At 40.3% G+C, this 13,701-nt stretch overlaps 1 protein-coding gene across 1 annotated transcript; it reads right to left on the minus strand.

Moving 5' to 3' along the window:
• Nucleotides 1–4,881: 4,881 nt before the first annotated feature.
• On the minus strand, nucleotides 4,882–13,382 carry LOC103180630 (cytochrome P450 26B1). Its single transcript, XM_007896592.2, has 6 exons — nucleotides 13,078–13,382; nucleotides 11,672–11,896; nucleotides 10,882–11,157; nucleotides 9,843–9,998; nucleotides 7,376–8,035; nucleotides 4,882–5,502 (listed from the first exon to the last, which is right to left on the minus strand). The coding sequence occupies exons 1-6, from the start codon at nucleotides 13,279–13,281 to the stop codon at nucleotides 5,134–5,136; spliced, it is 1,890 nt and encodes a 629-aa protein (XP_007894783.2). The 5' UTR covers nucleotides 13,282–13,382; the 3' UTR covers nucleotides 4,882–5,133.
• Between the last annotated feature and the right edge of the window lie 319 nt (nucleotides 13,383–13,701).

Consider the following 13,701-nt stretch of genomic DNA (forward strand, 5'->3'; position numbering starts at 1 on the left):
ATACACGTTTACAGTAATGTATGGATTGCAGCGTGATGTCTGTGTTCCCGAGGATTGTCATTGAATGGGACTCCTGTTTGTTGCCCATCGCAGGGCTTTTTGCCCCCAAGGCTTGTTCCCATTCCTGGCCCGAGCTGACCCGAATCTGACCTAAATGACGGACCATGACATTTCTGTGAACTTTGCATGAAACTTCGTCAAGTTCACCGTCCATCAAATAAACAGATGCGCGATGTGGTGTTGGACGCGTCCATCCAGCCCAGAAATTCCTTATTATCTTATATCCACAAAGATATGGAAATCAAGCCATAGCTTTCGCATTTAGGCAATGCCATAGGGGCACGAGCATAGTGTGAAGTTGTTTTTTTTACAATCTACATGGCAAACTGATCAACTTCTGCGGCAGGAAGAAAAACTGAATATAGGCAGCTTTTACGCACGATATATCAACCGTCGCTTTTGCATCAAAAAGTGTACAGTTTAGACAGACAATTGCGAAAATGATGTTGTTTCGTAGAATCTGCATTTCTACCACAGTCCTTGTGTTAAGAAATTTACAGGGAAGGAAACGATTAAGAATCCACAAATAAAACACTCGTGAAATAGTGCATACACACACACACACACACATGTATATATATATAATTGCACCGTTTTGTCTCTGCGGATAACGAGCATAACAGACCTTAACACATGTACAAGTATATATGTTGCTTGCTGAAATTTTTTTAAAAAGCTACTCATGCACGTTTTATCAGAACTGTGATATTTTACATTTCTTCAGAGGCAGTCAAGCGTTGCAGATGCTCACCAAGTAATCATTAGTTAACGCCAGTCGTGGGTGACATATCTACCACCTACAGATCTATCCTCTTACTGACCATGAGGATTGACCATAATGGCAAGGTCACAAGGACACGTGCTAGTAGTTCATTGAAGGGTCAGTTAGTAATATGGACAACTTGCACTAATCAGGCAAACAAGGTTTACAATACCCCATTAGTTCCGATCTAAGGGCTAAAATCAGAAGGCACCTGACACAACACCTCTCCATTTACAGGCATTCATTTATCTGACCCATAAACTGTTTTTAAAATACTTGCTGGAGTAATTGCAATGAATACATTGCTACGTCTTCACGACAGTCACTCCCATGAATTTGGTCAGGCTGAACACGGTGATAAGGTATTTGTTTAACCTGCTGATTGAGAAATGGATCTGTTACCGCCTAAATGATCCTTTACAGTTCCTGTCATCATATATCACAATTTAAGGCATGAATCCTGTAGCTCAGTGGTTAGAGCACTCGCTTCGCAAGCGAGAGACCTGAGTTCAATTCCAGGCAGAGGGCCAAACCTTGGGCAAGTTTCCTTACTCCACACACCTAATAATAATCCCTCCAAAACCCAAAACAATAATAAATTGGTCATTTTCAATCTACGACTGTTTGTGGGACATTGCGCAATTGGCTGCCGCGTTGGCCCACAAATATACAGTCAATTCACTTTACAATATTTTCTGTGAAGCGCTTTGGGACGTCCTCCCGACGTGAAAAGCGCTATATCAAATGCAAGGATTATTATTATTATTATTATTATATTATATTCTGACACCATGCTACGTTAATAGACGAATATGTGGTGTATTGCAGATGAATTAATTGTATTTCAAAGATGATTCACAATTCAGGAACTGAACAGGAAAGAGACATTTACCTCCACATCAATAAGCCATCATTGAACGTTTAAACAAAATTGGATTCGTGGTCATGAAAGGTGTAACAAAGATACGTGCCTGTTTTAAAAACAATCTTAATTTATTTTACCCTTGACTCCAAAGAATAGGTGCAGGCCATAGGGTCAATCTTGTTTTCCTTCTGTTATCTGATATTCTGACACAAGTGTGTGTTAGCCACAGTTCAAACTAGATTACAGTTGTTTGGTGATCCCGGATGGCGTAATTATATGTTTAAAAACCTGTTTGATGATTCCGGATGGCGTAATTATATGTTAAAAAGTAAACAGCTTACTGTCTGGTTTCCACAAGTTTTGAAGTAAACGCAAAAGACAGATTAATGTGCCCTGAACGTTTTTGAAACAGTATTGTTTGAACCATACGGAAACCAATGTAGGCCACGCATCAATTTCTTATCAGATTTTATAATTGCAATTAGTTTTCAATTGTATCTTGCAAATGTTTCCCCACGTGACGTGCATAATAATAACTTTTTGCTTTGTGATGTGCTAACCTTTCTTATGGTATCTAATTTTTGTGTATATGTATGTGGAAAAATAAATTGGCCTTCCTTTTATGAATAATGGATCTTCTCTCAAGAGTAGTGACTTTGTGGAAGCGCCTATAGTCAAAGCTGTTAAATTTACCGGTAGCGGAATAATAAACATTCAAGACATGAAAAAAAAACATTGTTTTTTGCGGTAGGAGTGTTGATGCTGCTCAGCGAATGCAAGAGTGATTTTCCACATTTTCATACTCTCATTGAGAAATTTATTCACAAATTTCATCAAAATCAGTACGATAATATCAAAGTACATCTCATATTTTTCATTGCAATCGTTTTAAATGATATGATTTTATTAGTTTAGTATTTAAACAATTGAGGTCAAAATCTACACAAACACACCATGAGCATTCAAGTAATATATTATGTTTCATATTTCTAAAATACAATAAGGGAGCAAACTATTACAATTCATATATAGAAATGTGATGTCTTATATCAACTCGTCAACATTTAACAAGAGGAAAATCAGAGAAAACAGTACCTTTCAAGACGAGGTCCCAGGAACTAAATTTTAAAAAAATTGTGACAAAACCAAAATTGGAAATAAAGCTTGTGTTTCTGTGGAATTCTACTATTGAAATTATGCAGTGTTTTATAATATAATTCCGAATTATAATGTAATTATATTATAGAATTAACAATTATTAATCTGCGAGCCGGTCATATCCTTCCTGTCATTTCATGGCTGTTTGTTTCATTGCGATGCACAAATTGGATGCCCAGGTTGTCTGGAAAATACAGTCACTCCACTTTAAAGTGAAGCATTTTGAGACTTCCTGCCCACGTGAAAGTTAGATCAGATGCAAGAATTATTATTAAATGCAGGAAATGGGAGTGTGGACTAATGCATGCATATTTCTGAATACGCTTATCTGTTATTTCTAAGTATTATTTTATTATCCATTTAAAATTAAACCACTATTCTGAGCAAACTCAGTGACTCTCACATCAGTAGGTAATGCACCACCTTATGTATGCGCGTATGTGTGTGGGAGGTGATCAGTTGTACAGAGCAGGAAGGGAATGCACACCTGCTCTAATCCTGTGTCAGCTCATATCACTCGGACTGCAGTGGCTACAATTGTTTGGGCCCTGTAGAATTGGGAGATCAGGCAGATCAGGCCATACCCGATAATCATCCCAGGAAATCTCCCTGTATAGTTAGGATGGGCTCCATCGTGGGATTGCTCTCATGGCGACTACAGCAATATAAACGACTCAAGCACCTTCGGCAATATAATGGGAAAATAAATTGCAATGGAACCAGACCTCAACTTGAGTTATAGATTTCAGGAGATGAAACCTAACTACCTGTTGGTTTCAAATTTCACTGGAAATATTTAGATATATGATAGAAGTTATTTCACACATAGATAAAAACTGGACACTATTTTGGATCCATCAGGATTAACTTATTGGCTCAGAAATACGTGAGGAGTGTAAGAATCTTTTCATAAAATGGAATTTTATGCTGCTCATCAGTTTAACGAAGTGGTGATGCGTTCATGCAGTATATACAGAATTTTACAATAACAGATTGCATCGATGGTGTAATACACTTTTAACCAGACATTGAATTACATTTACTCATTTGGAATAACATTGGTTATTGGAAAGTGTTCCGCCTACGCTTCTAAACCGATTTCCAGCAACGTTTTGTTCCAGAATAGATTGCAAGCAGTACTTTTAAAATATTTGTTGGGGTTTTATTATGAACGTTCATTTATTATTCATAAAATATCACAACACAGAGACACACATCAAACATTATAACATATTCCAACATCACAAACACAATATAATATGTGAACAGGAAAGTTAGCTTATTTTAAATCGTTTCTTTTTTCACAGCAAGAGACAGGCTGGTATATCCACCATCCACAAATGTCCAATGTGAGAATTATGTTGAGCCTGTTGTTGCTGTGAACAGCAATTGGCTAACAAGCTTCAAACAAGAATACGTGCAATGAGGTAACACCAAACAAGTGCCAAATCGAGAGGGTAAAAGCCAAACTGGGCAATTCTACATCTTGTTCTTGTATTGACTTTTTCGCATGATGATGGTATTTCCCAAGTTTCAGCATGGTCTTGTTAATTAACACTTCAGACCATAGCTACTGGTTTGAACGCTTTTTTGTAGGTATATATGGATTGATATATTGTAACATATTGTAGCAGCCCGCAAACATGATTACTTTAGGGATATAAATTATCACATATACACACTGAAATCTAAATTCTATGCAACAGTTTATGAAATGCTGGGCATTAAGATAATATAAAAGAAGTTTCATGTTCCTAAAACCATCTCCAGCATACCGACTTTTCCTCTATTTCACATCCCTCACACAATCGATCTTCTAGGCACTGGTCCTAATAGTTGCTTCACAGAAGTCTTCACCCACAGAAGTATCTGCTTTTACTCAATCTTGAGTGACACCCATTATATCAAAGGGCATTGCAACTTAATTTTAATAACAGCATTTAAACAGAATCTATGGTTTTAATAAATTATAGACTATCCTGATGTTTAAGTGCATGGATTAAATGTGAAGATTTTCAAATGTCTTTCAATAATATTTCATTCTAGCATTAAAAATTGAATACTAAAAATGGCTACATGATTCTGTAATCAGTTGAGAGTGGCAGCAGCTTTTTGGGGCAATCTTGATGCCACTCAAGAAATGGTGACCAACATCCTCCTTAAGTGAAGAGTGGCAAAAATGTCCCATGATGAAGATGATTTATTTGAAATCACCATAAGATTCATGACGAGTCACAGAATGGAATGCATTTTGCACTGCTTTACCTGTTGCCAGTGTTTGAGGATATTATTCCTCTGTGGGCAATTTGTTTCCCTTTGCATCCACACAATGAAATCTAACTTTCAGCCCATCCACAGGGTGCACAACAGGAACAGTCTGCATCTTAGGGTAGGTGGCAGTCGCCAATTCCCACCTAGCTGCACTGGTTAATTCAATTGCCAGAATTTTCAGGATCACTTGTGCCAGCTCTTTGCCTATGCAGCTCCGAACGCCTGCTCCAAAGGGTATGTAATTAAATCGCCCTTTTTTGTTCTCATCCCTCTCTGGTCCAAAACGATCAGGATCAAATGTGTCAGGATTCAGGAAGACAGCAGCAGTTTCTTGTGTGTCACGGATGCTGTATATAATATTCCAACCTTTGGGAATCTGGCACCCCTAGTAAGAAGACAGATCACATTATCTATAACATAGGAATGCACAGGATGAGATTTTTCTCATTTTCAGTCTATTTGGACAGTTAGAAATAATACCACCAAAATGATACTACATATTCCATCTCTCATACCCAAAATTGTTTTAGCTACTGCTATCTAATTTCCTCTTGAATATGATAACATCCAATAAATCTATTCTTTCGAAATTACTGTTCAGAACCCTTTAGATAGTTAACCACCATTTGGATAGGCAATAAAATGTAGGTTCTATGTGCAATATTAATATAATCATATTTAATATTGAAAATTGTACATACAATAACCAATGCAGCCAATACCTATCCCACAAATATAATTAATGCTGTTAGGAAGTTGGCCAGTGAATTTTAGATGTTTAGATAGCTCAATACATATTATTTTATAAATATATCACTTCAGACACAATATTTCAGTTCTGCTCAAGAGCATTCATTTGAATAAAACTTTGGCAGATTGAATACTTTGTATCTGGATTCAATTGTTTGCTTGAGGTGATCTGATACACGAGAATATCACTTGTTTCAAAATAGTTGAAACAAACATCCCTCAGGAATAACAGCAAAAGCTTTCAAACAAACTACAAAGTGTCATTTTGGTGACCTACGTGTTTGTACATATTAGTTTATATGAACATGGTTTGTGTTTCACTGGGATATAGCTTTTAGGATACCTTTGTTTTAGAATGTTTGCATGTGTTTTTGTATCTGCTTTTAGAATTATAGATGTGCAGGGTTTGTATGTATACCGGTTATGTGGTTTACATGTACAAGATAGGTGTTTATATTTGTGACACCATTTGTTTATATGTCCAAAAACGAATTTAGATCTGATTTGGAGTTTATGTGAACAGTGCAGAATATGCAATGTGTACTCTAAAACCCTAATGCCCTATACAAATTGTACCAGATACCCTTTGGTGCGATTCAAAACAAACATGGAAATATACAGGAATCAGAAGATATATGGCATACAAGTGCCATACGGTTCTAGATCATTTTTAAAAATCATTGCAGTGAGTGTGAACTCGCTGAGCTGCTGGTAGTAATCATTGCTCACACCTCCTTATAATAGTAATAGAAAACGTAGTGTCAATTGCAAGCAATCAAACTGTATAATTCCCAAAATATCATGCCAAGTTCAGGATGGGAGACATCAGGGTCAATAGAGCTTGAGTTGATTCAGAGCTCTCTGTCTTTCACATGTTGCCATATGATATTCTGATATTAATGTTTTAAACTATGAAGGAACCACATCATACAATGAGAAATACCTTGCAGATGTGGCTATTTCCAGCATTAGGGAGAATTAGAAATGTTTATCTTTGCTCATTATTTCAGATTCATCTCATCAAATGGTGTGGATTCCATCATTTAAAGCCTTTCTTTTGAACTCTCCCCTCCCTCAATCCAGTTGTACTCCCATTTTTGCTGAAAGTGTATGTGTGTGTGTGTGTGGGGGGGGGGGGGGTGGGAGTGGTGGTGGGAGGGGAGGGGGTCTCTTTGCTCACTAGGTGTATGAGACGTTTTTTGGATGAGTACGGTTTTATACCGATGAAAACAAAAAAATGTAGCTTGATGGCAATTAACCCTGCATGAAAACTGAACCATACCTCGCACTCCTGAGACACACTCAACATAGCTACATTTTGGAGATAATCGACCTGACAATTTTTTTTAAAAAAAAGATAGGAGAATTATCTTGAGGTATGAGTTAACTACCTAAATTGTGTTAAGGTGCTTCTCCGCTCACAGTTGAAATCAAACTGACTTTACTTTACAAATCTTTCCGGCTTATCGAGGCTACTGGTGAGTGTTTTCTTACTAAACGCCACTTACATCTAATTCGAAGGTTTGCAGTGCTGTCCTGTAGCCCCCAGAAACCGGGGGAAGCAGCCTCAACACCTCCTTGATCACACAGTCGAGATAGCGCAGACGACTCAAGGTTTCCAGCCTCAGATAGCGTTGGCACTCACAGTCCTGGGACACCTGACATCTCTCACTCTCTGTCCCCTTCCCCTGTGAGAGAGGGTCTTGCTGACCATCACTATCCAGTGTGTGGTGGGATTGCAAGTTCCCTTTATCCTCAATTCCTTCCTCTTCGCTGATGTATATTTGTTGGCACTCCTTATCCTGCGCCATTCTATTTGAGGAGGCAGTGTGTTGATGGCAAACCCTGTCCCGGTTTTGGTTCTCCTGGTTGAAGGAAGATTGGTGGCAGTTTTCATCCTGAGTCCGTTTCCCCAGGACCATGGTTCTTTGGTGAGTTGTGATATTGCCTGGAGTACTGGAGGACTGTTGACTGTCCTTGTGGAGAGTAATTTTATCCTGGGTGGTGAGGAATTGATGCCATTCGCAATCCCGGATCAAACCATGCTGTTCCAATTCCTGTCTCATTTTCTCTAGGACCTGACCATTCTGGAGCAGCTGGAGCATCAGTGATGTGCTGGCACTGGCCGTGGTGGCGAAAGCAGCAAAGATCAACTCGACAGCAGATTCCTAAACACAAGGAAATGCTCAGAAAAAACATAGGCACCTCAGTTGCCTCATTTCAGCTGATCTGGATATACGATTCAATCAGGGTTCCCAGTCCCAACTGCTATCCAACGCCACCTCCCAGCCTCCGCTGAAAAATGCCTTAGGTGGATGTTGGATAAGTACAGATAAAAGCATCCACTGTGAAGTTACCCAACAGTCTTACACCTTTCAGTGTCTGGGCTCAAACATGAAGAATTATTACTTGGCTAATGAGCTTCTAGTGCGAGTGGAATCATGCTGCAGCTCGAGTCAAAACTAGTGAAAAAAGATGAATTCTGCCAATATTTTATTATTTTCCTTTAACATAAAAGCTAACTACAAATAGATAAAATAGTGTTTGCATATCTATGTTGCCTCAGGTCAATTGGCTGAGCAATAGAGAATTTCTGAACTACAATTATTCCGTCAGTCTTGTGAAATGAGCGCGAGAATCTGAGCATTTTGAAAATACCTAACCAGTGGCACCCAAACATTGTGGTAGAAGTCATCCCTTCTTGTCAATGAGTAGACAATCAGCTCAAATTTCACAATGTCCTCTACAAGCAGTACCAGTGCTCAACAGAGGAGGGACTCAAGGTCTCCAAGAGAGCAGTATGCAACACCCAGCATCAGTATTATCAGTTGATTGGGTTGTTCGAGTTGGGAAGTGGAACCCTAATGTGCCTGTTAGCATATAGCACATTGCCTTGGACGAGACACTCTCCAGTAAGTCCACATTGCTCATAGAAAATGTCGTATAATTGCAACACCTTTTGGTGGCATTAACGAAAGATTCAAACCTGCATGCTGACAGAATCGTGCCTCGCATATTCCCTTCCATCAAAGATGTCCCTACCCAAACTCCACGCCGATTGACTATTTCCATCCTATTACTGCTCACTATCTATACATCTTAAAATCATTTCATTAAATTTCAGCATGATTTTGGAATGGAATGTTCTGAAGTATTCATTATTTAATAATAATAATCATTGATTGTTTCAGTTCTACCGGCATGTCTGCGGGTATGAATATGATATTGACAGGAATATTAATATTCGTGCAAATGGAGCAGAAAAGAGTGAAGTTGAGAATTTTCCCTGTGAAACTTTCAATATGTTAAATGCTTCGATCAACCCAATATCAACACATTTAACACCCATCGTCTCTTCACGTACAAAAAAAAAGTTAGACAAAGTAACCAACTTGTGTCTTCTGGCCTGATCTTATAAATGGGTAGTGAAACAATAAAAGTCAAGGGTTAATTTTTGAAAAAGACCAAATTGCATTTATGATTCATGTGCCTTACCCGTGTCTTACATGTGCTCTATCATATGCCCTACAACAATCAGGACGCAGTACTTCTCTCCCATGCGCAGCCAGTGATTGAGGCACGAAGCTGCCACAAACCAGAGCTGAGCTTCACAAGAGTGAAACTTAACTCGGAGCATCCACAAGTCAAATACATTATTTCTAACCCGAAAGCGACAATTATTGCAACAGAAGCTTTTGCAAATATCTGTTTTAACCCCCACCCCATTAAAACTACTGTTTCTTAAGATTTAGATTCAAGCGGTGAACCTTAATAGAGTCGCTTACTTCCTGCAGTGCTACCTTACAAGTAAATGTATTTGTTTGTGAGTTAGGCTCGGGATGTTTTTTTTACAGAAACAAAGAGGAAGGTAATGGGAATGGCAAACGAAACATTGTGCAAACAGAAAGGAAATCACTGGGAGGAGAATACGGGATGAAAGAGATGAGGATCTTCTCGGAGTTGGGATCCTATTACCTTTAGTTCCTGAAGGCTGAGCTCTTTTCCATGCTCTCTGGCGCTGTTCAGCATAAAATCCAATGCATCTGGGTAATCGCCTGAACTATTTTTCTGTAGCTTCTCTATAATTGCTTTCTCCAGATATTCGTGCAGTGTATCGCGTGCTTTGATACCCTATTTAAATGGCAATAACAAGAATAAATGGTTTCACGCCCAGTACAGTTCGTATTAAAGATTTCATTACACATAACGTCTAATACAGGCAATTAAATTCGACATCTCTTTCGGTTAAGCCATTTTCCGGAAGGTTAGATTTTCTAGTATAAATCTACTGTTAAGGCTCATTGAGGCTTTGGTACTTAGCGAACACCATTCGAGCGCTAAACATTCAGTTTGAAATGTCACAGATGGAATACGGGAATTGCTGGACTTAAATATATACAGACAAACCCTGCGAAAAGCTTAACTTCAGAATTCTAACACATGGACACACATAAGAAAGTGCAATTATGACACAGCCCTTTGCAACATTTACAATACTGGTGATGGAGGATCCACAATTTCAAGCTCCGAGGCATCAGTGCTGTTTGGTTCGCCACAGACAGATGTTCTTTAGAAAATAGATATATCGCAAACAGTGAAAGGGACTATCTCTGTGGTGCCAGGGCTCATAGGAAAAGCTCTATATCAAATGCAAGGATTATATTGCTATTAGTATTTATAGGTTTTTAAACGGCTGATCTGCTGGAGAAAGCGGGGGGGGGGGGGATATTGGTGATCCAGTCTGAAAAAAACACAGCACTAACAAACTGAATTTAAATTTAAATTTGAACAGAACTGAAATGTAAAAAAAAATAAACATTGTGTGTAGATTTCACTGGAACACAGACTGCGGGTAATAAACCTGAAATCCGTCTGAGATCAAAGCTCGATGCGAACCAGGTTGCGCGGCAGTGCTGGTGGGGAATGGATTGAGAGGCGATGGAGGCAGACAGACAGACAGACACACAGACAGACACACAGACAGACAGCATGGCTGGCTCGGTCGGTGCCTTACCTTGCGCAGACCGCTGAAGGGAATGTCCAGGGGCAGCGAAAAAATGTTGTCCATCAGCTGCTCGAAGATGTCGGCGAGGTGAGTGAGCTGCTGGTCGGTGGCCCGCAGCCCGAGGAGGATCCGAATGGCAATGCGGAAGGTCAGGGCTTTGGTGGCCGGGTAGACAGTCACTGCACCTCGCTCTCCACACCAGCCCCGGATCCGACTGCGCACCACCTGCTGGATCCGAGGAATGTAGCTGTCCAGAGCAGAGTGACTGAATACCTTGGCCAGAATCTGCAACAGCAATTGGGTGTGTGTCAGGGTGGATAAAATCAAGATTGCAAGGGTTTTTTTTCCTCTCTCTCTCTCTCTCTCTCTCTCTTTCTCTCCATCTCCGCGTTCGTACAATTGGCAAACACATCACTTGGCAAAGTACCTGCCAGGACTGCACAAGAAGATATCGCACAACGCCCGAAGGACGAAGAGATATTCGAATGCACGAACTATATATATATATAGATATATGTCACACTGTAAAGCCGACCATTTCTGAGGACCGGTTGCACTCATCCAACAGTCCCGACGTTTTATTTGACAGTAAACAGTCGCTTTCTGTCCTCAGGTCGGCTATTCCCGTCCCGTCTCGCAGTTTCTGATCAGTTACGCACACAGTTTACCCGCAACAACATTTCGGTTTACGCCGTGAGTCACATTATTAGAATTGCATTTTTTTAAAAAAAAAATTTTTTTTTCTAAAGACATAATATCCTCTCTCCCCTCCTCCCCTCCCCGAATGCTGTACACTTACTCTTCTTCTCTGGCGGTGGAGCTCTCCGATGGAGTTGGCCAGAGTGTTAAAGCCAAGGATGATCCTTGTGCTCTGCGGCCACTGAGCACTGACCAGACTGTGTTCCCCCATCAGGATTTTCCGGATATTCTCAGCACCTGTCACTCGGATCACCGGTTTACCTAAAAGATGCGTCTTAAAGACATTTCCATACTTTTCTCTCCTGGAAGCGTGGAAATTAGAGCCCTGAAAAAAAAAACCCACCCACACACAGAAAGACAGTCATTTACTCCTGTGCAGCCTCTCTGTCTTCTCCAGGCGTTGGTGAAGTGGATTCCGAACTAACTGCAACCGCCTCTGCAGCGAACTCGGTCAGAAATACATGCGATCAAAAACAAAGTTGTGTTCGGTTTCTCGGCCGCTTGTTCAGAGACATTAAGAACAAACCCGAAGGCCTTTCAAACCCCGAAGCATTTACAAAAAGCCTCGAGAAGCTGCCGCTGAAGGCAAAGCAGACCTCGTAACCTTGGCATCTGATCACAGTTCGGCACCGGCCTTCATTAACCCACGTTAAGTGCGTTTGCAACGCGACAAGAATAGTTGCATTGGAGCGCCTCCGAGTTGGGATTGGGACGCGTCCCTCTACAACATCAAACTCAGTGTTTGCTTTAAGTCTATCGCCTTTCCCCAAAGTGACTGAAAACGCCGCGATGGAGTGGAATGATATTGTTTTGAAATCATCAGAAAGTTCAGCCTTCCATTCAGGTTAAGTACATTTATCATTACTATTTTAAGGCCTTTATAAAGTGTATGTCTACTCGGTGTCTTCCCCGTATTGTTGAAAACTTCCAACGCAGTGATTTTTATCTTTATGCATAGGTTTGGAATGTAATAATCTGATAATATTAACATTATTTTCCTTCGGGCAGATTCAGTATTAGCCATCTTTACAGCTTTAACGGACTGTAACTGGGCTCCTTCCAGTTAATGAGGAATCGTTTAAGGAAATCGCAGCAATGAAATAAATTTAAACACAAATAATGATTTAAAAGAACTGACTGCCAAGAAAAGAGTGTATAGTAGTCATGAAAAAACTCCACCCGTGGCCTCGGATGAAGCTGACTTTCTTGGTGGCGACCACTGACTTGCATTGTCTACGGAAAATATATATCTAAAGAGCTAATCATTCTTTTAGTCGAGGGGCCACACGCTGGATCGGAATTGTAGATTACTTTAACCGACTTTGACAGCATTTTCATAACAGAAAACTAATGCCACGAGGGAAGCAGAGCTGCCTTACACGGTCAGTCAGAACGCGAGAGGGAATCGATTGCCAATAATAACACTTTGCAATACATATCGGTATTCGCAACAGTGCATTTTTTTTCCAAAGAAAAACCCAACGCGCACACATCTCGCTTTCTCACCTGTACCAGCCAGTGAAGCGTCTCCCCGAGCAGTGGCCAACCCATTGAGCCTTTGGGCAGCGGTAGTTTGTTGCCCCGGTCTCTGGTCACATTCCAGCCCAGAGTCCATAGCTGTCGCGATACAGCGAGCAGCAGCAGCACAGACAGCAGAGAGGTGAGAGCGGTGGCCAACACCGACAGATAGTCAACCCCCAGCAGGAACATTGCTCGGAGTCACTCGGACTGTCACAGATCTGACCCCCTAAATAGATTAGTTGTCCACAGCAGAGAACTCCGCAGCTCCTACCTCTTTGACGGTGCACTTTACAATTCGGATTTTTTTTTTTCCCTTTCCCCCCCCCCACATAGAAGTGAAATACTTTCTTTTCGATATCAGATCGTGAGCGTTGATCAGCTGTTCAGGAACCGTTCATGTTTTCTGTTGGGCAAACAGGCCCGTGAAACTCCCGACTTCTTTATAATGTCCTACAGACAAAAAGGTAAATGAATTTAATTTTTAAAAAGTAATAGCTCAAAAAAGGACCGAGCCCCGTAACTTTGTAAACACAAATGTCAGCTTGAGTTAATCATTGTTTATTTCTAACGATAGTCTGAAAATTAGGGGTAAACTCCAAATGGTGTTTG

The sequence above is a fragment of the Callorhinchus milii genome, unplaced genomic scaffold, assembly GCF_018977255.1.
Source record: "Callorhinchus milii isolate IMCB2004 unplaced genomic scaffold, IMCB_Cmil_1.0 Scaffold7, whole genome shotgun sequence".
NCBI lineage: Eukaryota > Metazoa > Chordata > Chondrichthyes > Chimaeriformes > Callorhinchidae > Callorhinchus > Callorhinchus milii.